This window comes from Gallinula chloropus (assembly GCF_964237585.1).
Source record: "Gallinula chloropus genome assembly, chromosome: 6".
Lineage (NCBI taxonomy): Eukaryota > Metazoa > Chordata > Aves > Gruiformes > Rallidae > Gallinula > Gallinula chloropus.
Genome location: NC_140091.1, coordinates 20077213 through 20097811, shown reverse-complemented (window position 1 = coordinate 20097811; position 20599 = coordinate 20077213). Strand labels below are relative to the sequence as shown.

General features: G+C 59.9%; 1 protein-coding gene across 1 annotated transcript; it reads right to left on the bottom strand.

Annotated features, from left to right (window-relative positions):
* Positions 1-7172: 7172 nt before the first annotated feature.
* QSOX1 (quiescin sulfhydryl oxidase 1) lies at positions 7173-17066 on the bottom strand (the record flags this gene model as incomplete). Its single annotated transcript, XM_084266142.1, has 12 exons — positions 7173-7903; positions 8300-8479; positions 8722-8866; positions 8980-9102; positions 10914-11043; positions 11219-11353; positions 11696-11841; positions 12059-12149; positions 12934-13036; positions 13205-13253; positions 14581-14681; positions 16793-17066. 12 exons carry the CDS (start codon positions 17064-17066, stop codon positions 7173-7175), a joined length of 2208 nt encoding a protein of 735 aa, XP_084122268.1.
* Positions 17067-20599: the final 3533 nt, after the last annotated feature.

Genomic DNA, 20599 nt, shown 5'->3' with positions numbered 1-20599 from the left:
TACCCAGTGGTACCCGACAGCAACAAACCTGAGGCAGCTCAAGTCAGCTGGATTATTCAGGTGTCCAGAGCATCACCTTTCCTAACGCACACCACATCATAAAGGCTGAGTGAGCTGGGGCTGTTCAGCCTGGAGAAAAGAAGCCTGAGAGGGGATCTGATCAGCGTCTATCAATAGCTGAAGGGTGGGACACAGGGGGAATGGCCAGCCTCTTCTGTCTGTGGGGACAGGACAAGGGGCGATGGCCTCAAGCCCAGGAAGTTCTGCACCAACTTCTTCCTGGTGAGGGTGAGGGAGCCCTGGGACAGGCTGCCCAGGGGTGTGTGGAGTCTCCTTCTCTGGAGATATTCCAGACCTGTCTGGACGCCTCCCTGTGCAACCTGTCCTAGGGACCCTGCTTTGGCAGGGGGTTGGACCCAATGAGCTCTGGAGCTCCCCTCCAGCCCCTACAATCCTGTGAGTCTATGACTCTCCAGCTCAGGGACGAGGGTGCCAAATGGCCCAGAGGTGCTGGAACATCCCACCCTGTCCAGCTCATGGGTGTTTGGAGCACTGAGCCTGTGCAAGTGGGGCAAGACCTCCATGATGGGACTTGTGGCAGTGCTGGGAGGGGAGGGAGGGATGCTCAGCCCAGCCGAGAGCCCAGCCACCCATGGCTCACCGGTGCCCTCCCTGCACCTTCATTTCCATTCTGAAATGCAGACTGAGAAGAGGCTTTTCCTACCTGAGAAATCCTGAACTGGCCCCTCGGGAAATGCATGGGTGGGACAGGCCAGCAATAGGGGGAAGTTATTTAAAAATAAAAGTAATATAACCTAAGAAATGGGTTCCTTAGGAAAAACCCAATATCTTTCCAGTCAGCTGCTGGTTTGTAACCCCAAAGCTTCATTTTACCAGCAAAACCCAGTGGTGTGCTGGGCAGAGACTGGTGTGCACTCATTACAGGAGTGAGCCCCTGCTTCACCAAGCCCTGAAACCAGCTTCCCACCAAGGAGGAGGTGAATCCCGTCCCCTCCTCTTGTCTCCTAAATCAAGTGCTGGCTCTTAAGTGCATTAAGTGCATCCAGACCCCCCACCGCCCTGGCCACCTGCGCCCCACAGCCCCTTGGGGCAGAGGCCACCGTTCCCCAGTGCGGTCCCCAGCAGCACCGGAGCACACCTCCCAGCTGGGGGATGTGGGAAGGCTGGTCCCCAAGGCGGATCTGCAGGAGAAGTTTAGGCAGACGTGCTGGCAGACGGACGGACATCACCCCCCAGCCTCCCTGTCCCAGCACTTTGCATTTCCAACCTATTTCCCTAATTATTCCACCACTTCTGGGAGTCACCCGAGTACCCCCCCCTGCGGCACGCTCTGATTTATCTCTCGGCCGAGCTAGCAGCTCCCTCCACCCCCTTCTCTTCAGGGAATTCAATTTTCATTCATTTTTCTGCTTTGCCAGATTGATCCAGCCCCCTTTGCCCCGCTCCCGACCACACATGGCAGTGGCCAGCGAGCGCTGGGAGCTGCGCAGCGCCGAGCCCAAGCCTTGGGGAGCATCACGCTGACGGGGGCATCTGCTACCGCTCAGAAAAGTCCCCCACACTCCACCGGCATCCTCCTCTCTCGGCTCACCGCATCCTCCCAGCAGAGCCTTCATCCCCTCCCCACGGCTGCAGCACTGCCTTGTGCCGCTCCATCCTTCACGCTGTCCATCTGCTCCTCCTGTTTGGGGGTTGGTGGTCTCTTTGGGGACCTTTTTGTTTGGTCTCTATTGGGTTTGTTTTCCCCTGCACCCCCTCCAGACCCTGCAGGGAGGAGAGGGTGGTCGAGGTGGGCACAAGATACTGGCCCTGCAAACCACGCCCCCCCCGCCTTCCCCCCCCCCCCCCGTTCCCCGTCCCCCCGTCCCCGTCCCCCCCCGCCCCCCCGCTTTGTGCCACCCAAGATGCTGCCAGGTCTTGGTGGAGCCTGAGAAGACCAGGGGGGGAGGGGGGAGGAGGCTGGGGGGGTGGTATAGACACGATGGCTGTGAAACCCCCTCCCCATCCCAAAGTTTTATCCTCCTCCCAGCGCTAAACCAGGGCTACGGATCAGCGGTGCCCATGCCCAGCCTGCAAGAGGGGGAACGGCACGAGTTTCAGAGGGCTGTATTCCCAGGGCAGTTTCAGAGGGGAGGGCTCTGCCCCCATGATGATGCCCCGCTCCTTTCTCCACATCACCCAAAGCCCTTCTAGCCCTGCTGCCAGATGAGGACGCCAGCAGCACGATGCAATGATGCCAAAAACCCGCAGACCAGTGGGGGTGGTGCTCCCACACCTTCCCTGCCTGAATGAGTTAATAACAAACAGCAGGCAGACCCCAAGGTCTTGTGGAGACCCCCACCCAGCCTCCCCTCATGCGCCCCCAGCCCTGGAACCGGGGACGCTGGGGCAGTGTGTCACTGATGGGGACATCAGAGCATCACTCCCAATGCATCAGGGGTGTTTCAAGGTGAAACTTGGGTGCAAGGAAAACCCACCCCTGGCCCATGCCAGGTGGGAGGGGTGGTGGTGGAGTGTGTAAGCACAGCCATGTCCTCCATCAGCAAAGCCAGAGGGGCTTGGAGGTGGTGGGGAGGGGGACTCAATACCACCTACGCAGCAAGTTTGCCAGGTCTTAGCCCAGCTCCCAGAGCCCCCTCACACAACAAAACATCTTCCCCAGCCTGAGAGACACCTCCTCTCCAGACAGCACCACCCACAGCACACTGACCCCCCCACATGCACAGCCCACCAGCAGCCCCCACCACTCCCCACTTCTTAATTACCCCAGTAATTACCTGTATCCCCATCCCACATGCACCCCTGTTGCCGAGGATGGCCTGGAACGAGGACAAAACCCAGGTACTCACCAGCAGCCCAGAGAAAGCCTTGTCCCTCGCAGGCACTGCCAAATGGGATCTTGCTAATTGCAATTGGAAATTAATTAACATTAAGTGAATCCCCCCCTGGTGATTTTATTGCCCCAGCACAGGTGGAGGGAGGATGCTGGAGGAGCAAGGCTTTGGTCTGCACCAGCAGGGAAAGAGGGGCAAGGTGGGAGGGAGGAAGGGAGTGCTGAAGAGGTGGGAAGGTGGCTGGGTGTGCAGGGGGCTGGCCACGGGCCTCGTGGAAAATTAAATTGCACTTGAGGGTAAATTGTATTAGGGAACAGTGGCCGCCCCGCGCCAGCCTGTGGCCATTTGGGTAATTAGCCCGGGAACACCCTGGCAGCGCTGGGAAGGGGTAACCCCGCTGAGGAGGCACAGTGGGGGGGTTGGACTGGGTCCCCCCCAGCACAGCCCATCCACCCGTGAGCATGGCCATGGCGCAGTTTAACCCAACCGCTGTGCAGGGCTGGGGTGGGGCCCTTCCCTGGGGTCACCGTCCTCGGGGGGATGGTGTTGGGGACACCCCTCCCAGGGCACTGCCGAGCCCGGCAGCAGCCCCTGGCCTGACACGGCCCGTTCTGTGCCCGGGGGTCCCCGGGTGCTGGCAGGGGGGTGACACCCTGATCCCACAGCCTGGGAGAGCTGGAGCCAGGAGGATTGGGAGTGCCCCAAACAGGATTACGGAAAGTCTATTTACTGGACTCTCTTTTTCCTGCGCAGGGCAGCTTTAGCTCCCCGGCCCTGTAAATCTCCCCGGCGGGCCTGTCGGGGATGCTAATCTGGGCAGCCCTGCCTGCAGCTGCCCACTCACCCCCTTCCGGCCGCACCCCCTCCCCAGCCCTAATCCTCTACACCCTCCCACAACATCCCCCACGACCCACCCACCCACCTACCACCGCCCCCTCCCCCCCCCCCAAGATATTTGGGGGTGATCGTGGGGCGGGCATCCCCTCGTCACAAGCCCTGGGTCCCACACAGGGGAGCAGCTGGCAGGGAGGGGTGCATCGGGGGGGGGGGGCAGTTATTGATGTTGGGGATAAACCCCCCAGGGAAATCAAGGAGGAGGCAGCAAGGCTGCAGCGGTGAGACCTTCCCCATCCATCAACCAGTGGTGGGCAGGACCAGCACCCGGTTCAGGGGGGAGAAATGCAGCCCCCACCTCCACTGGATGAGCTAAAGGGCATGGCCAAGCCCAAGCGGGCCAGTGGTGGCAGGGCAGGGGTGGCAGCCCTACCTCTAGTGGAGGTGTGACTGTGCACAAACACCAAAGAAGGAGGAAAGACAGAGCAAGAACGTTTATTTCAAGGACAGAAGGGCTGGAGGAGCCAGCGCTCCAGGTGCCTGGGCAGCAGTGGAGCTGGCTGTCCTCCTTCCCCATCCCGCCGGCTCTCACCTCCCACCTGGGCAAAGTGAAGATATCAAGAAAAAGGCTCCAAATCGGATTGACACCCCACCACCCCCCCCTTAATAAAGTTTATTATCAGCCGGGCTCTAATCCTTTTAAATCCTCCGTGTGGGGGGAAGGGCCGGGATTAGGGGAGCGCAGCGTAATCCCAATGAATTTGTTACAGGGGGATTTAGGCAGCGCCGGGAGAGCAGATGGCTCCAGCCCTGGCTCTGGAAAACAACCATTTTCCTTAATGATTCCTAACAAGGATAAAAGGGCAGAGAGAATCGGGGACAGGCACCGGGGGCCTGCACAGCTCCCGGTCCCTGGGGTACTGAGGGCCGATCGGAGCACAGGCAGCTCTGGCTCCGTGCGGGAGGGGACAAGAGCGAAGAGTGAAGCCACTTCACCTGCCATGTCAGCTGAGCTGCTGAGGGAAAGGGCTCCTGAGCAGAGGATCATGACGGTGGCCCTGCCTTGAACAGCTAAAACAGTAGCAAAGGAACCCAACAATCTTGGGGACGGAGTGGGTGTCCAAGCCCCCTGCCCCGGGCAGGCAAGAGGGAGTTCCCGATGACATCGCAGTCATTGGTCACAGCCAACATGGGTTCAGGAGATGAAGGTCCTGTCTATCCAACCCCATTTCCTGTCACAAGGCCACCCAGCTGGTTGACCAAGGGAGGCCCGTTGATGTTATTTTTGTGGATCTCAGTGAGGCTTGTGACACGGTAATCACAGAAATCACAGAATTATCAAGGTTGGAAAAGACCTAAAAGATCATCCAGTCCAACCATTCACCTATTACTACTAGCTCCCACTAAACCATGTCCCTCAATACAACGTCCAGTCTTTCCTTGAACACCCCCAGGGTCGGTGACTCCACCACCTCCCTGGGCAGTGCATTCCAGTGCCTGACTACCCTTTCAGAGAAGTAGTGCTTCCTAATGTTCAGCCTGAACCGGCCCTAACACTGGGTGGGTGACTGGCTGAAGGGTCGGGCCCAGAGGGTGGCAGGGAATGGGGGTACATCTGGGTGGCAGCCAGTCACGAGTGGGGTTCCCCAGGGCTCCATTTTAACATCCAGTTCTTTTTAACCTTTTCATAAGCAACCAGGACTCAGGAATAGAGGGTGTCTTAAATTCACAGGTGACACCAAACTGGGAGTTGCAGTTGACTGTTGAGTGTGGAGAAGCCTTACAGAGACACTCAGACAGGCTGCATATCCAGCCTGGGGGATCAGGCACTGGAGGTCAGTCATGCTGAGAGGGATTTGGGGTCTTGGTCGACAGCAAGTTAAATGTGAGCCAGCAGTGTGCTCAGACAGACAGAAGGGCCAACAACATCCTGGGTGCATCCAGCACAGCACGGCCAGCCAGTCCAGGGAGGGATTGTTCCACTCTGCACTGCAGTGGGACAGCCTCGAGTACTGGGGGCAGTTTTGGGTGTCACAGTACAAGAGGAACACAAAACTATTGGGGAGTGTCCAAAGGAGGACAACAAGGATGGGGAAGGGTCTGGGGAGGAAGACTTACGAGGAGAGGCTGCAGTCCCTGGGGTTGTTCATCCTGGAGGAGGCTGAGGGGAGACCTCATTGTGGTCTGTGGCTTTCTGACGAGCGACAGTGAAGAGGCAGGAGCTGATCTCCTCTCTTTGGGGACCAGGGACAGAACCCGAGGGAACGGCGTGAAGCTGTGCCAGGGGAGGTTTAGGTTGGATGTTAGGAAGAGGTTCTGTACTGAGAGGGTGTTCAGGCGCTGGCACAGGCTCCCCAGGGAAGTGGTCACAGCCCAGAGCTGGGCTGAGGGCAAGAAGCATCTGGACAATGGACTCAGTCCCATCATCTGACTTGGCTGGGCCTGTGTGGAGCCAGGAGTCAGACTCGATGGTGCTCAGGGGTCCCTTCCAGCTCAGGAAATTCTATGGTTCTGTGGAGATGCTGGTGTGAATCTCCCTGCTCTGGACCACAGGCAGGGCCAGCACCAAACTGCAGCTGCATGGCTCATACCAACCTTTCCCCACCAGCTTCCTGGTCCCCCCAGGCTCCCTCCCCCTGGCCCTGCTTGAGGACAAACCACAAACCACCCAACCATAGGGACATACCAGCTGTGCGGGGGGAGGGAGGGGTGCAGCTGGCCACCAGCACAGCCAGGAGAAAAATGTACAACAATGACATTTAAAAATATTTAAAGGATTTAAACCGAGCCTGTGCTCTTCCCAGGGTGAAGGGGAGGCTGCTGTGGGGACAGTTGGCAGTGGGGTGGTGGCAGGGAGGGGGGTGCTGCCCCGGTGTGCCCCTGCCCCAGGGACCAGCCGACACAGCAGGGCCGGCCTCGGCAAAAATAATTTATTCAACTAAGACAAGCAGAGAGAGAGCAACAGCGCGGGGAGGGGGCAAGGACAGGCAGGGGGACCCCAGCCCACGGCTCAAAGCAGGGGGGAACACACAAAATGCAGCTGAAGCTACAACTGCCGCCCCACACCCAGCAGTGCCTGCTTGTTGTGGGGGCGGCTAAACCCCCACCCACCTAGCCCCACTAGTGGTTTGACCCTAAAGGGCTACTCCCCAGCATGGATCTGGGTTTCCCAGTTTGAAACTGGTCCAGTACTGGGGAGCTCCCAAGAGCAGCTGGGTGCTGAGACAAACCGCTGTTGGCATCCCAGCTCCCACATGCCCAAAAACATGGCACTGTGACCTGAGAGGGGGGTGCTCCAACACCTTCCCCCCCCCCAAAAAGAGCCTCCACCTCTGCCCCCCACCCTGGGTGAGGCAGCTGCTGCCAGGAGAGCTGCTCCTTGGCTCCTGGGGGGGAGGATGCACCAAACCCCTTCCCAACAGGTGACAAAACACCATCTGAGGGGTGTCCTGGCAGGGCAGCCCCTGGACCCCGCAACCACACTCAGGCCATGGGGAAGCTGGGGCGGCCTTTCCGGGCGCGGGTGCGGAGGCGGAAGAAGGTGTACATGCCCAGGAGGCACATGGAGGAGAGGAAGTAGAGGGCGATGCAGAGGCTGATGTCCAAGCGGGAGAAGCCCAAGCCGAGCACCCGCAGCCAGGGGCTCCTCCGCATGCCCTCCCCAGCCGCTTCCTCCTCCTCCCGGACCAGGACACCGGGAGCCCACCGGCGCTCCCGGCCCACCCCAGCACCCTGGGGCAGGGCGATGGTGTCCCGCTTGCTGAGCCGCCGGCGCCAGCCGGCTGCTGCTCGCAGCGCTTGGCTCTTGAAGTGCTGCTCGCTGAAGGAGTCCAGGTCCACGATGTCCTCGCCCACCTCCCTCAATTTGGGGTTCAGCCGCACGATGCTGGGGCGCCGTGGCTCAGGGGAGCCTGGTCGTTCTGGAGCTCTCATCTCACCCTCCGGCTCCTTCTCCTCTTCCTCCTTCTCCTTGTCCTCTCGTGGGCTTTCGGTGCCCACCACCCTGGCCCCCATCTCCTCTCCAGCCACGGGGATGGGGTCAGCCTCAACATAGTCCAGGTGGATGTTGGTGGGGGAGAAGTGTGCCTTGAGGAAGGTAAGCACAGCCGGCTCATCCCAGGCGTGCACCCCCCGCTCCTCCTTGTGGCACTGGGGACACATGTCTGGTGGAGGCCACTGCAGCTTGGGGAACTTGGGGTCCTCTGTGTCACCTCCTGCAGGGACCGGAGCCAGCGAGGGGGTTAGAGGGGACATGCGACACAGCCCTCCCCCGCTGTACCCAGTATAATCAACCCAGAGCAGCTGGGCACGGGGATGTTTGGAGGAGCCGTCTCAGGAGGAGAGGTCCTCCGAGGGCACGCATCGGTGTTGGGAAGCTCCCTGCTGCGAGGGTATAAGACCCAACTACATCTCCAGGATAGTCTGATGCCGTGCAACCAGCTGCTGTCCCCTGTGGCAGGGGACGATGACATGGGATGTACCCACTGCAGTGCCCTAACCTAATGCAGCCATTTGCCAGTTCCAGCCAGGAGATGGGATGCTCCTCCACCTCACCTCCCTTTTTCCCTTGGGAAGCTGCCCCGCCTCTCCTCCCTGGGCCCCCTGCTTACCTGCCAGGCGTGCGTTGACCTTGTTGTGGTGGGACCAGAGCCAGAAGACAGCTTCTTCCCGGCCTGCCACCCGGTCCATGGACTCGGCTGCCATGGCCTCGAAGTGCTGGGCACACTCCTGGCAGCCGAAGAAGTGCCGAACGTAGCAGCGCATGGTGTTCAGCACCTCCAGTGGCAGCTCTGGAGGGGAGAAGCAGAGGACAGGGGGCGATGGGAAGACACTCCAGACCCTGCAGTGCCACTGCCACAATCCCATGGCTGTGGTGACAGCCTTGCACCCCAACTCTGCAGTTCTCATCCCACACCCCCAGACCTGCCTCAGGGTGAGACCACCCTTTGCCTTCACACAGCATTCCTGTCCATTCCCCAACCCGTCCGGACACCCCTTCCCCAAGACCCAAATCCCCTGAAGACACCGATACCTTTGTCGGGGCCGCTCTGGGCAGCCTGGACGGTCAGCAGGTGGAAGATGGTCCAGAGCCCACAGGGGTAGCCGCGGAAGTGGGGTTCGCTGCCCTGGCAGCCCACCCAGGTCACATTGGTGGGGAGCACAGCAGGGTGGGAGGCCTGGGAGAGTCGGTTGTGGTGTGATGGAGCTGGCAGAGAATGGGTGGGGGGCAGGGGAAGGGGCAGGGGTGGGATAAGGGGAGCAGGGCCTGGGGTCCCCGTGGGTGCCTTACGTCTTTGTTATTCTTCATGGCCTCCTTCAAGGTGCTGCGGGGCAGCTCGGGCTCTGTCCAGTTTTTCAGCCAGCTGTCCAGGGACCGCAGGTAGGTCTGCACGCTGGGGCGCCCGGGGAAGTACTGCCGTGGGGAGAGAGTGGTGAGGAAACACAGAGCTTGCCCTGGGAGCAGCCTGCTGGCACCCCTGCCTCACTGGGACCGGCACCAGGCAGCACCAGCATCCTCCTGGCACCGCGTGCCAGAGGGCAGCGTGGCCCCGGCAAGGTTCTGGTGCCTGTGGTGTGTCCCCCCCCCCCAATCCATGGCAGTTAGGACCCCCCACGTGTCTGTTCGGGTGCCGAATCATGGCCCCGTGTGAGGGAGGCAAAGCGCTGCTCGGACCGTAAGTCAGCGCAAAGCCGATTAGCAGCAGCACTTTAAACCATGGGCGCTGAGGGGAGAGGGGACAGCCCGCAGCGTGTGCCATGGACGGACGGACAGATGGAGGGAAGGTCCGACCCGCAGGGAGGAAGGGACCAGCAGTGCACAGAAGTGACAGGGAAGCCGAAGGAAGGAGCACTGGGATATGTGTGAGCTCCTCTCCCCACACCTCACGGGGAATCGCGTAGGAAGTCCCCAAATTCACAGGGGAATTATTCCACCACCCGAGGTTTGTACTGCAAAACGCATTCCCACCCCTAGGCTCCTTTGCCGCAGGATCCCCTGCTTGCCAGGCACCGCTTCTTCCCACATTGGGATCTCTCCTCCCTCCTGCCTTCAATACCTCTTGGAAAGGCAACAGTTAAAGCTGGGACCCGCTGGCTGAGCTCCCCCCCAGCCCAGGCTGGCAGCAATCCTGGGGATGCTGCTCCGTCCTGCGGATGAGCACGGTAACAGCACCGCTGGCTCCGCATCCTGTGTGGGAAGGCAGCTTTGCACCCTTGCCAAACCCAGTGCTTGGCCAGCGAGGGGAGGGTTTGCAGGGAGAATTAAAGAGCTGATCAAATAAAGCCACCGCTGCTCCCCACCACCCCAAAAAGCTTGTGCCCTCAGCCAGGGAGCCAGTGCAATGGGGGATTTATTTCTGTGGCCCCATGGGGCTCGGTAAGGAGAGACACAGCGAGGGCAAAAGCTGGGAGCAAGCGGGGGAAGAGCCCCATGAAGCTCTGAGCTGAGGACTTCAGCCTTGTTGCACCAGTGGCTTGTGTTTGGAGCTCTTTGCTGGGGGGGAGCGGGCAGGGGTGGGATTAGGGGGTGTCTGCACATCAGCAGAGGCTATGTGAGGTCCAAATTGACCGTGAGATACTGGATAGCGAAGGAGGGAGCTAGGAAGGCAGGCATGGCCCAGTGAAGGTCTGGGCAGGGACGGGGCTCCTGCAACTCCGGTGGTGGAAAACTCGGCCAGAGTACTCCACCACACCAGGAAATTAAACTGCCCACGGCTCCTACACACTTGGAGTTCACCAAGTGTGAGAAAAACACCAGGGGAGAAGAGAGACCCTAAATTAGGCTCATCCGGAGCCTGATGCAGAGCAGAGTCCCTATCCCAAACTCCCAAACAAGCCCGCAGAGATCAGCTGCCTGAGCCCAGCAACCAAGTCAGGCGATGAGAGTCACAAACCCCTCTGATCATCTCTGCACCTCTTTGGAAAAGACGCCTTGCCTGGGCACACCCTCCCACCTCCCTGCGACACCCAGCTCACTCCTCACACCAATACCTGCACCCCACGTCTCCCCTGAAACTCCCTGGCACCCGCTTACAGCCTCCAGCTCCCGCCAAGACGCCAGGCTGAGTTTGGGAGCTCTGCCGAACGCTGGGACGCAGGGCTTGCATCAGAGACCACCACACTCTGCTACCTGTGAGCGCTGGGACATGGTCTGCAGCGTTTTACCTTATAAATAACTACAGGGAGGCATGGACGGTTCCTCTACAGACACGTAAAGCTCCTCACCTTCACCAGCGTGGCCACATAGCACTTCAGAGCAGCCAGCTGGGCTCCTGACAGCGTGGCAGCACGGGTTGCCTCCACCCGCAGTGAGTAGTGCAGCGTGGACTCCAGGTCAGCCATGTACACCTTGGAGCTGGGGAGGGCAGTGTAACACGATGGTTAATTGCCATCTCCAGGGACCCAGCTACGACTGGGAGTCTTTTCCTAGGGAAAGAGGTGTGCTCCCAAGCTGTGGCCATGGCACCTCCTCCCCGCCCCAGCCCTGGCCTCCCCAAGCCCCAAAACGATGGAAGAAAAAGGGGTCTGACCGGTCAGCGTGCCTCGGCTGGGATGCGGCAGTCTCGTTGGAAGTGCTGTTGGTTGTGTTCAGCTTGTAGGAGCCGCGTGTGACACCCAAGAGCGTGCGCAGGTAGTAGGTGTAGAAGGAGCGTGCCTCCATGTGACTGTGTGGAAGCAGCCGTGAAACAGACCCTCCTCCCTCCCAACCAGCCCTGGGCCCCATGGAGGGAGCAAAGGGGCGGGCAACTCAGGCCTCGGGAAGCAGCGCGGGGTGCTCCGCGCTCTCCATCCACCCCCATGGCAGGTATCCCAGCACACCATCCGCAGCAGAGCTGTGCCACTGCCAGGCTGACGCGGCGGAGGGGTGGCTCCATTACCAGCCACTTTTTCTGCCCAACCCTGCCCTATCCCCTCCCCAACGAACCATCCCACAATTACAGAGGACTCTGGAGAGGTGAGGCACCCGCCAGCATCCCCAGACCCTCGCCCCCATGTCCTGTACTCACACGGGCAGGCGGGAGAAGGAGCCATTGCGGAGGAGCAGGTAGGCAGAGGGGAAGGTGGTGACGCCAAACTTCTCCACAAGCTCCTCCTCGCTGCTCAGCACCCTCCTCACCGCCACATTCTCATACTGCAGCATGTCCAGTGCCACCTGCAAGGCCAGAGGCCCCGGGATGAGGCAGTGGGACCCTCAGCCCCACGGGGGACGAAGCGGGGCTATTTTGCAACCTGTATAACACTTTACACTGACAAAAGGGTGAGCAAGCTGGCCAAGGAGGCTGCCGGGTGAGGATTCCCTCACCAAGGAGTTATCAGGCACTGGGGACGCAAGCTTTGAGAAGAAAGGGGAGGAGCGCAGCTGTACTCACCTCTCTGCCCACGAAGGAGTCACTCTTCTCAAAGATCAGTGCCAGGTACTGGTCCTTGTTCCTCTGGAAGAAGGTGCGGACCTCCTCCGCACTGCAAAGGAGGAGAGAGTGGCAGGAGGCACCTCAGCATCAGCTCTGCCCTCCTGCCCAAAAGTGACTTGGCTCTCATTCACTGGGATTTGGCAGGGGATGGCTTGTGCTGGTTCAGCCCCACTGAGTGGGCAAATCCTCCCCGCTGAACTTTCCAGCCCAATTTTCTGCTCCAGTTCCCAAGTTTTGAGAAAAGCCGACAGGGTCAGCCAAGGAGGCGGAAAACAAAGCAGAGGCACAGGGCAGGGCAGGGCAGGAGGGAGCTGCACACTCACCCAAGGGAACAAACAGCACCCAACCCGAGCTAAGGCGGTTGGGATTTTTGTTAGGACATGGAGGGATCGGAGACCTGGAGCACGTGCCCAGCTCAACAATCGCCAAATTTTTCCCCCCAGGACAGCAGAGCAATCCCCCTGTGTCCAGCCCAGACCCCAGCAAGTCTGTACTGAATAGAGAAAACCCTTTCTCAGGGCAGGAAAAAGTTACTAGTGGCAGCAGCCTCACCCAGCACGGCATAGTACTGCCACGTCCTCATCCCAAGCACTACTTGCTCTAATTAAAGCTAATGAGTAGGTTCATTAGGAGATGCAACATCGCCTGTCTCATCCGGGCCACGTAAATGGCTGGCCAGGTCACCTGTGCCTCCCTGGGACGTCGGTGATGCAGTGGTTGGTCCACGCTCATTTTTGGCTCGGGATTTCCCCAGAAACCAGCTCTCCACAGAAGACAGGCTGCCAGAGCAACACCCCCATCACATCCCCCACCCCCCATCACGCTGCCCCTACCTCGCTGGCTCCAGTGGAGGACAGGCGGGTGGCCAGGCGTCCTGGCTCTGCTCGAGGTTGGTGATGATGGCATGGCGCAGGTCCTCGACGGTGGCACTGGGATCTGCAGGAGGACAGGATGCAAAAGGGTCAATCCTGGGGAAACCAGTTCCATGGGCTGAGCAGAGGGGAGCTGCCCTGAACTCCCCTGGGCTCTCCGAGGTCCCATGCCAGCAGCAGGGCCATTTGCACCTGGGGCAAAAAAACCCAACCCAAGGCTCTGAATACTTACTGGTGATCCTTATCCCGTCCTCTGTCTTCTTACTGAAAGCTCTGAAGAACTGAAAGGAAAAAGGAAATAAAAATCACAAGAGGAAACTGGAGTGAGAGTGTTTGGAGTGGGAGAGGGAGGCAGTGCAGCCCAGCAGGCAGAGGGTTCCCCCGCCCTGCCTCTGCCTCAGTTTCCCCATGACATCACAGCATGACAACCAACACCAGTCACCACAGAGGGAGATCCCAGCTGCATCCCATTCCCATCTTGTGGGAAATGCCCAGAGGGAAGGGATGCATGGGCTGGGAGCCACGTCCAGCCAAGGGCTGAGCGCTGGCAGGCAGTGGGGCAGGCATCTCCAGGGCTCCCAGTCCTGCAAGCTGCTGTCTCAGTGCTTCGGAGCCCTTAAAAAGCAGGAGAAGAGCATGTGGCGGTGGGGGTGTGTGTGTCCCCTCATTCCTGGCCTCCAGTGGCTTTGGTGCTCACAGTGCAGGCAGAGCAGCGAAACCAGGTTGCATCAGACAGGTGTTTGCTTTGCAGGCTGGGCTGGGAGCTCAGGCTGTTTGCAAAAGGTGTTTGGCGGGGACGGTAGATACAAAGCAAGTGACTTTTTGGCACGGTCACATCAGCACACCTCCCTGCCACAGGAGGGGCTTTGGTCAATGTCCCACAGGAGCTAGGACAGGGTGGGGGCACAGGCCAACCTGGCCAGCAGAGCCCCAAATATGACCCCACCTTGGGCTGAGCCTGTAAGCTGGGACTGAGGGCGTGTCCATGATCAAACCCTTATCCCTCTGTCCCATCTCCAGGTGATCCCAACTTCTGCTGCCTGCACCCGGAGCCCTGCGGCTTTATCGCTCGTGCTGGAGCAAGGTTATGTTTGCAGTGGGAAACACTGTGAAACGGCACTATTGACACAGCTAAGCGCTGGGCACTGGCCCAGGAGGAGGGACGGCACCTTGCCAAGCTGCTGCTGGAGCCTCCCAGTTGAGCCTCCTGCACTCTCCCAGTTGAGCCTCCCGCAGCACCCCTGCGCCCACGTCCGAATCCTGCACCCACTCTCTGCCCTTTGGCAGCCTTTCCCAGGAGTTTCCAGTTCAGGTTTTGGACTCTTCCCCGCCACATCCTACAGGAGACCCGACCCCGACACTTTGCTGTGAAGCAGCGTTTTGATTTGCCCCCTCCCTACTGCTCCATCACCCAGCAGGTGGCTGGCTGCAGCCCGGCCGCAGTGACGTTTTGGGGAAGGGTGAAACAGCCCCGGCCGGCAAAGCCTCGGAGGGAATATTTTGGTGCAACAGCACCGCCGGGCTCATTGAGCAAGAGAGGGAGATGCCAAAAGGCAGAGCGCAGTGAAAATAGGGCACTGGCGAACACTCAGCACACACAGCCCTTACCTTCAGTGTGGGGAACCCAGTTATCCCAAAATCAGAGCACACTTGCTGGTTGGCCTCATCAGCACAGTCAACAGCCGCCAGCACCACCGCAGGCCTCCACTCTGCAGGGACAGAGGATGCAGTCAGCACAGTTTAGCCCCTCTGTGGCCCCCCAAAACCACCCTGCTCCCCACAACTGCTGTAGGGGTGGAAAGGACTTCCCACTGCGCCAGCAGTGCAGCTCCTCCTGAAACCACAGCTCGTCCCTTGCAAGAGACTGACCAATGGTTTCCAGGCCCCAAATTCCCAAAGCTGTGCTCCATGCTGGTGCTTGGCACCCCACTTTTTGCTAGGCAGGAGCGTTGGGGAAAGCCGTGCGAGGCGGGACCAGGCTTTGCACACCCAGCTCTGCCTGCAGCTGCCTGCCTGTCTGGTTCTGCCTGCCCAGCCTCTGCCCCAGCGGGAAGAGGCCATGGGGAGAAGGGGAAGGATGGCTAACCACGACTCTGGGAGAGCAGGGAACGCGGGCTCCAGCTTGTCTCACCCCAGATCAAGGGCACAGTGGTAACAGAGAAGGAACAACCCAAAACCAGCAGCTGGGGCACTGCAGCAGAGCCAGCCCAGGTATCCAGAACCCTCTCTGTCACTTTCCACCACCAGGGCAGATCGGCAGGTCATCGGGGCAAAACAGGCGAAGAAAAGGGAGCATGGAGACGTTTCAAGCAAGGGGCTCCAAAAGCCAGCAGTAAGACAGAGATAAAAACTTGGAAGTGGCTCTTTCTTAGCGTAAAGGGCACAAGCCAGAGAATGCCCAGCTTCTCCTTTGAGTGGGAGAGGGAAGGGACACGATGGCACCGGCGCACTAATGGAGCCTGTGCCCTAGGCGAGAGCCTGCCAGAGTTGGGGACCCACTGGGACCATCCTGTTTGCATGTGCTGGGGTAGATGAGCCGCTTCCCACCACCCCGACTCCAGCAGCACAGGAGGGCCAGTGGCCAGCGCTGCCACAGGGAGCCAGGCACAATCCCAGACTCATCAGCACGTGGTGCCAGCGGGTCACCCCAGCACTGGCATCCTCCCTGTGCAACCCACTCCTGTGAAAATCCACCCGTGGGAACGGAAGTCAGTACACCAAGCAGCATGGGGCTGGCTTTCCTGCCCTGCCTCCATGGGCACCCCATCCACGGTCCAGCCTCCAGACTGGGGAGCCCTGAAGGGACCTTGTTTTGGCAAGGGGCCAGAAGAGCCTGTGTTTCCTCGCAGGGCCCGGGAACGCATCCCATTCCTCACATCCTGCCCCGTTGGGGAGCGCTGACGGCATCCCCTCAGAGGGACGGGATGCCCGTCCTGGCAGCACTATGACTCAGCCGGCATCTACGACACTGTATCAATTAGTGCAATGGCAGGGAGAAGCCGTGGGCTCCCCAGGATGCTGGGGGAGGGCAGAAAGACCCCTGGCAGCGTAAGGGACACTGCAGCAGGGTGTATGAGTCCCCAAGCAGGCCTGGGCACCAGCCAGGCCAGGTCAAAGCCAGGAACAAAGCATCTGGGATCAGTGCCCGGCCCCAGCACCCTGTAGACACTGGGGAGGAGCAGGGCTGCGAGAAGGTCTGGGAGGGGGCAGCAGGTCCATCCACGCCTGGGCCAGGCTCAGCCCAAGCTTCTCCCAGCCAAAGGGGCTCCAGAGACGCTGCTAATCTGGGCCTGGCCATGGCGGAGCTGGGGGTGGGCCTGGCCCTTCCCACCAGGCTGCCGCTCCAGGGGGACACGGCGGGGGGAGGATTTAGGGGTGCTGCCGGGGAGAAGGCAGAAAGGATTGAGGGGTGCTGCCGGGGAGGGTGCAGAGGGGATAACAGGGTGCTGCTGGGACCGGGGATGCAGGGCCAGGGATGCAGGAAGGATCCGTGTGCTGATGGACAGGAGCACGGAGGAACAAGGGCACGGGGCGGGGGGGGGGGGGGGGGAGGGGGAGGGGCGGGGATCTGGGAAGGCTGACGGGGCTGAGGGCACAGGAGGATTTAGGTGCGCTGACAGAACGGACCGGGACGCAGGGGGGATGTAGTGGTGCCGATGGGGACTCAGGGGCGGAAACACGAGGCGTTACAAGGGGTGCTGACAGGGATACAAGGACGGCGGACAAGGGCAAGGGCAGGGAGTGCCCGGGGTGCCGCAGGGATGCGGGGAAGGGAGGGGAGGGGGTTAGGAAGAGCAGGGCGGCCGTGCCGGGGACTCACCGCGGAGGTCGTGGGCCAGGGCCCGCCATGTGGGCGCGAAGTGGACGCAGTGCCCGCACCAGGAGGCGAAGAACTCCACGGCCCAGGCGCTGGGGGAACCCAGCAGCCGCCGCTCCGCCCCGGTCCCCAGCAGCTCCAAAGGGTCAGAGGCCGAGTACAGCCCGCGGGGCCGCGCCACCGGCAGCCACAACGCCAGCACCAGGACGGCCGCCGGCCACCATCGCCCCCCCACCGCCCCTCCGCCGCCCTGCGCCCGCCACCGCCGTCGCCACATCGCCCGCCAGGCAGCCCGCCGCCCGCTGCCGCCTTTAGGGCCGCCCGCACGGCCCGCCCACCGAGGGCGGGACCGGGGCGGGGCCGCAGGCCGCACGGCCCGACGCACCGCGGCCCCTCACCCCCCGGGCCGGGTGACTCGGGTAGGCTGCCCGCGGGCGGAGGGAGACTCAAACCGCCGAGCGCGGCCCAAGTTCCAGCGGCCAAGGCGGCTGGGTCGGGCCCGAAACTGGGGTCGCCGCGGTTGTCCCCAGCGTCAGTCAGCGTCACCGGGCAGCACTCGAGGGTCCCGGAGACGCGACTGCGCTCGCCCCGACGCTGCCGAGGCCGCACGACAAGGAGACCCAGGGAGGCCCCAGCATCCTGCTCCTCCACGCAGCAGCCTTCCTCCTTCCCCAGGCGCCCCGCACCCAGCCATGGCCTCTGCGCCATCCCTGGGGCCGAGCCAGCCCCCACCATCCATCCCCCCTGCGCTCCCTCCACAGGCCCCCACGGGCACAGGGTCCCCACGGCTGCTGAGGGCCAGCTGCTGGCTCCCTTCCCCGGCAAGGCCATTACCCGTGCTGGGCCCCACCTAGGTATTTTTAGGCGGACTTGCCATGCTAGAAAAACAAGCCTGCCAGAGCCGAGCCTTGCCCTGGCAGTGGAGGGCAGGGGCTTCTGCACTGAGCATGGCTCTAGGGGAGATCCCCAAGACAGCTTGGCTGTGGGGGGCAGAGTCCGTTGACCACGGCTGCTGGCCATGGCCACTGTAGGCCTGGTGCTGTGCATCCTCTGCGGGTCCAGGCTGATGCAAACCGGGCAGATGATGGGTTTGCCCCAGCGCTGGCAGCTGTAATTAAATGCTTAAGGGATTATCACACCTTGCTGTCCAGAAGAGAGGGAGAGAAGCGCAGCCCTTCCCAGGCAGGGGTGCTCGGAAAGGTGGTCCTTTGCTCTTGCCAGAGCCCTTGCCACAACTCAGCTTTATCCAGCCAGCAATTAAAAGGCAAAAATCCCTATGCTTAGGGCTATCATCACCGTTATTTGACCCAGGGCTAAAGCCCTTCTTTGAAGGTCTCATCAGCTTGATTAGGTTATCACAGCAAAGGAGAGGTGCTCAGCACCAGCTTAATTGCCAGCATCCTCCCTGTCCAGCTCACACCTCCCTCCCAGGGAGCCCAAATTCCTTGAATCCTTTTTTAGATACAAAAGTAGCATCTAACCCCCATGGGCAAGAGCCCATACCCTGAGGCTCTGGCTCCTTTTGAGATGAGCCACCCGTTGCTCATCCGAATAAGCCCCAGGGTGGGGATGCTCCTGCTTCCGCTGACCTGGGAACAGCCAGGGCTGGGGGTGCTGTGGGGGACCAGGCTGGCCTGACCCGGCTGGCCCATCTGGGCCCCAATGGCCCCAACAGGTCCCCAGGGAACAGGCTCCTTTGGTGGTAGGGTGGAGGGTTCTCTAAGCACAGACTTGCCCCCAAAGCCTTCCCCCCCACTTCTAACACTGCTGTAAAGCAAGACAGGAGGTTTTTCTTCTGCTTCAAACTGGGAAGAGCCAGACTTCTACTGCAGAGCAGCCCAAGACAGGGCATGGGCACAGAGAGCCAAAGGCAAAGCTGAGATTTTGAAACAAAGACATTTTCAGATGGATTTGAGAATAACTAAGGTGAACTTTAAAAATTAAAATAAAAATCATGGAGCAGTATAGGAGTCTGGGGAGGCTTTGAGGCATGCCCTCCCAGTGCTGCCTGCCTCCTCTTGCTTCAACACCCCCTCACCACTAGCAGAGCCTGTAGGCAGCAAAGCACAGGGGCTGGGTGCTGAGCCCCCCAGCCCGACCTGAAGCCCAGATTTAAGCTCTCGTGGCACACTGAGGAACCCACTCGGTGGTTTTCAGCTGTGCCACACAGCCGAGTCTTCAGGGTCCACCTCAGCATCCTTAACTTTGGGAGGAGATACACTCCACTCCTATGTAGTGTGGGCTAAGGATCCCCATAGAGGTTCTTGCGCTGCACCGATCGCTGCATGGTAGCTGAGCGATGGCTTTAGTTCATTAAGCTCATCAGGTCCCAAATTTCCTTTCCCAGACTAACAGCCATCAGGAATCTCCTTGAAGTTAAAGGCGCGTGGGCAACACCAACAAGCTGAGAGCCTCAAAGGCTGCTCAGATCTCACAAAAATCATTTAAGCCCTGCAGAACTTGTTTCATACACCCAAAACGGATCATTTTCACAGACATCAAGAGCTACTGGGATCGCCTCTGTGCCGGCTGAGAGGAGACAGGGAAACAGCAGCTGGGGCTTTATGTATTCAGCTCTTGGAAGTGCTGGAGAGGACTATGGAACGTGCTGAAGGAGAAAAGCTTTTACTGTCCATGTTTAAAAGCATGAATCTGGCTGCGAAACACCAAGAGCTCACAATGGCCAGGTGAGCCAAAGCAGGACCTTCCCCGCTTCCCTTCAGTCCTGAGGTGTGGGGACAGGGACATCCCAAAATGGACTTTCTTCCTTGAAAATTAAAGAACGCGTTCCTACCTAATTGTGTGATTCCAGGAACTGACTCCAAGAAAAACACGCAACCAATGCAAGACTCATGATACAATCATGGCAACCCCGTCACCCAGCCCTGGCATTTCGGAGGCTGTTTGGAGAAGTTTGCACCCAACTCTCTCATGAGTGCCTCAGAAATACCAGCTGTGGCTATGGAGGTGTCCTCCATCTCCAGCCTTCACAAGGTGGGGCTGGTGGACTCAGTGAAGTCCTCTTCCATCTGGAGTACAGTGTGGTCCTTCTTTAAATAAGGAGAAGGCCCTGATAAGCATCTCCAAACAGCCTGGGAGAGCGGGTGACGGTTGTGAAGTCAGCTGGGACGCTCTGATCCAGGTGGCACTTCTCCACTGGTGACACCACTCTACACCTCCACCGAGATTCGGTTGCAGTTAAGACCTTTGGCAGCACTTGCATGATAAAAGCCACCGCCTTCTGTGGCTTTGCCAAGACAGGGAACAACATGGGGAGTGGATGTGACCCCCAACATTCTTTCCACACCCCGCATCATCTCCATGAAGAGCCAAAAAGTCCCTCATAGCCTCCCTGGTAGCTGGTGATCACCGGCCACGCAAGACAGGCTTGGTCAGATAGAGCTGATTCCCACCTTTCAAGCCCAGCCAGCCCAGTAACAACAGATGTAACAGAAAATCCAGGGTGCGTTCTCAGGATGTGATGAATTCGTCCGTGCAGTTGGTGCCTGCGGAGGGACTACAGCAGAACCAGCCCCTTTCTGGTAGTCACTCTCCGCTGATTCATCCCTGCCTGAAAGGATGGTGGCGATGCTGCCCTTGCTCTTTTCAGAGGCACCCGGGGGGACCGGGAGGGACCGGTTGCACTCTCTGGTATGCCTCGGTAGGAAACATTTCACCTGCAAATTTAAGATCTACTTAAAGCCATAAATCATTGCTGTGACCCAGGATGCGCAGAGCAGATATTTTCCACTTCAGCTCATCTACTCAGCTTCCAGGAGCAGATTGGAGGAGACCACACCGCCCAGATTT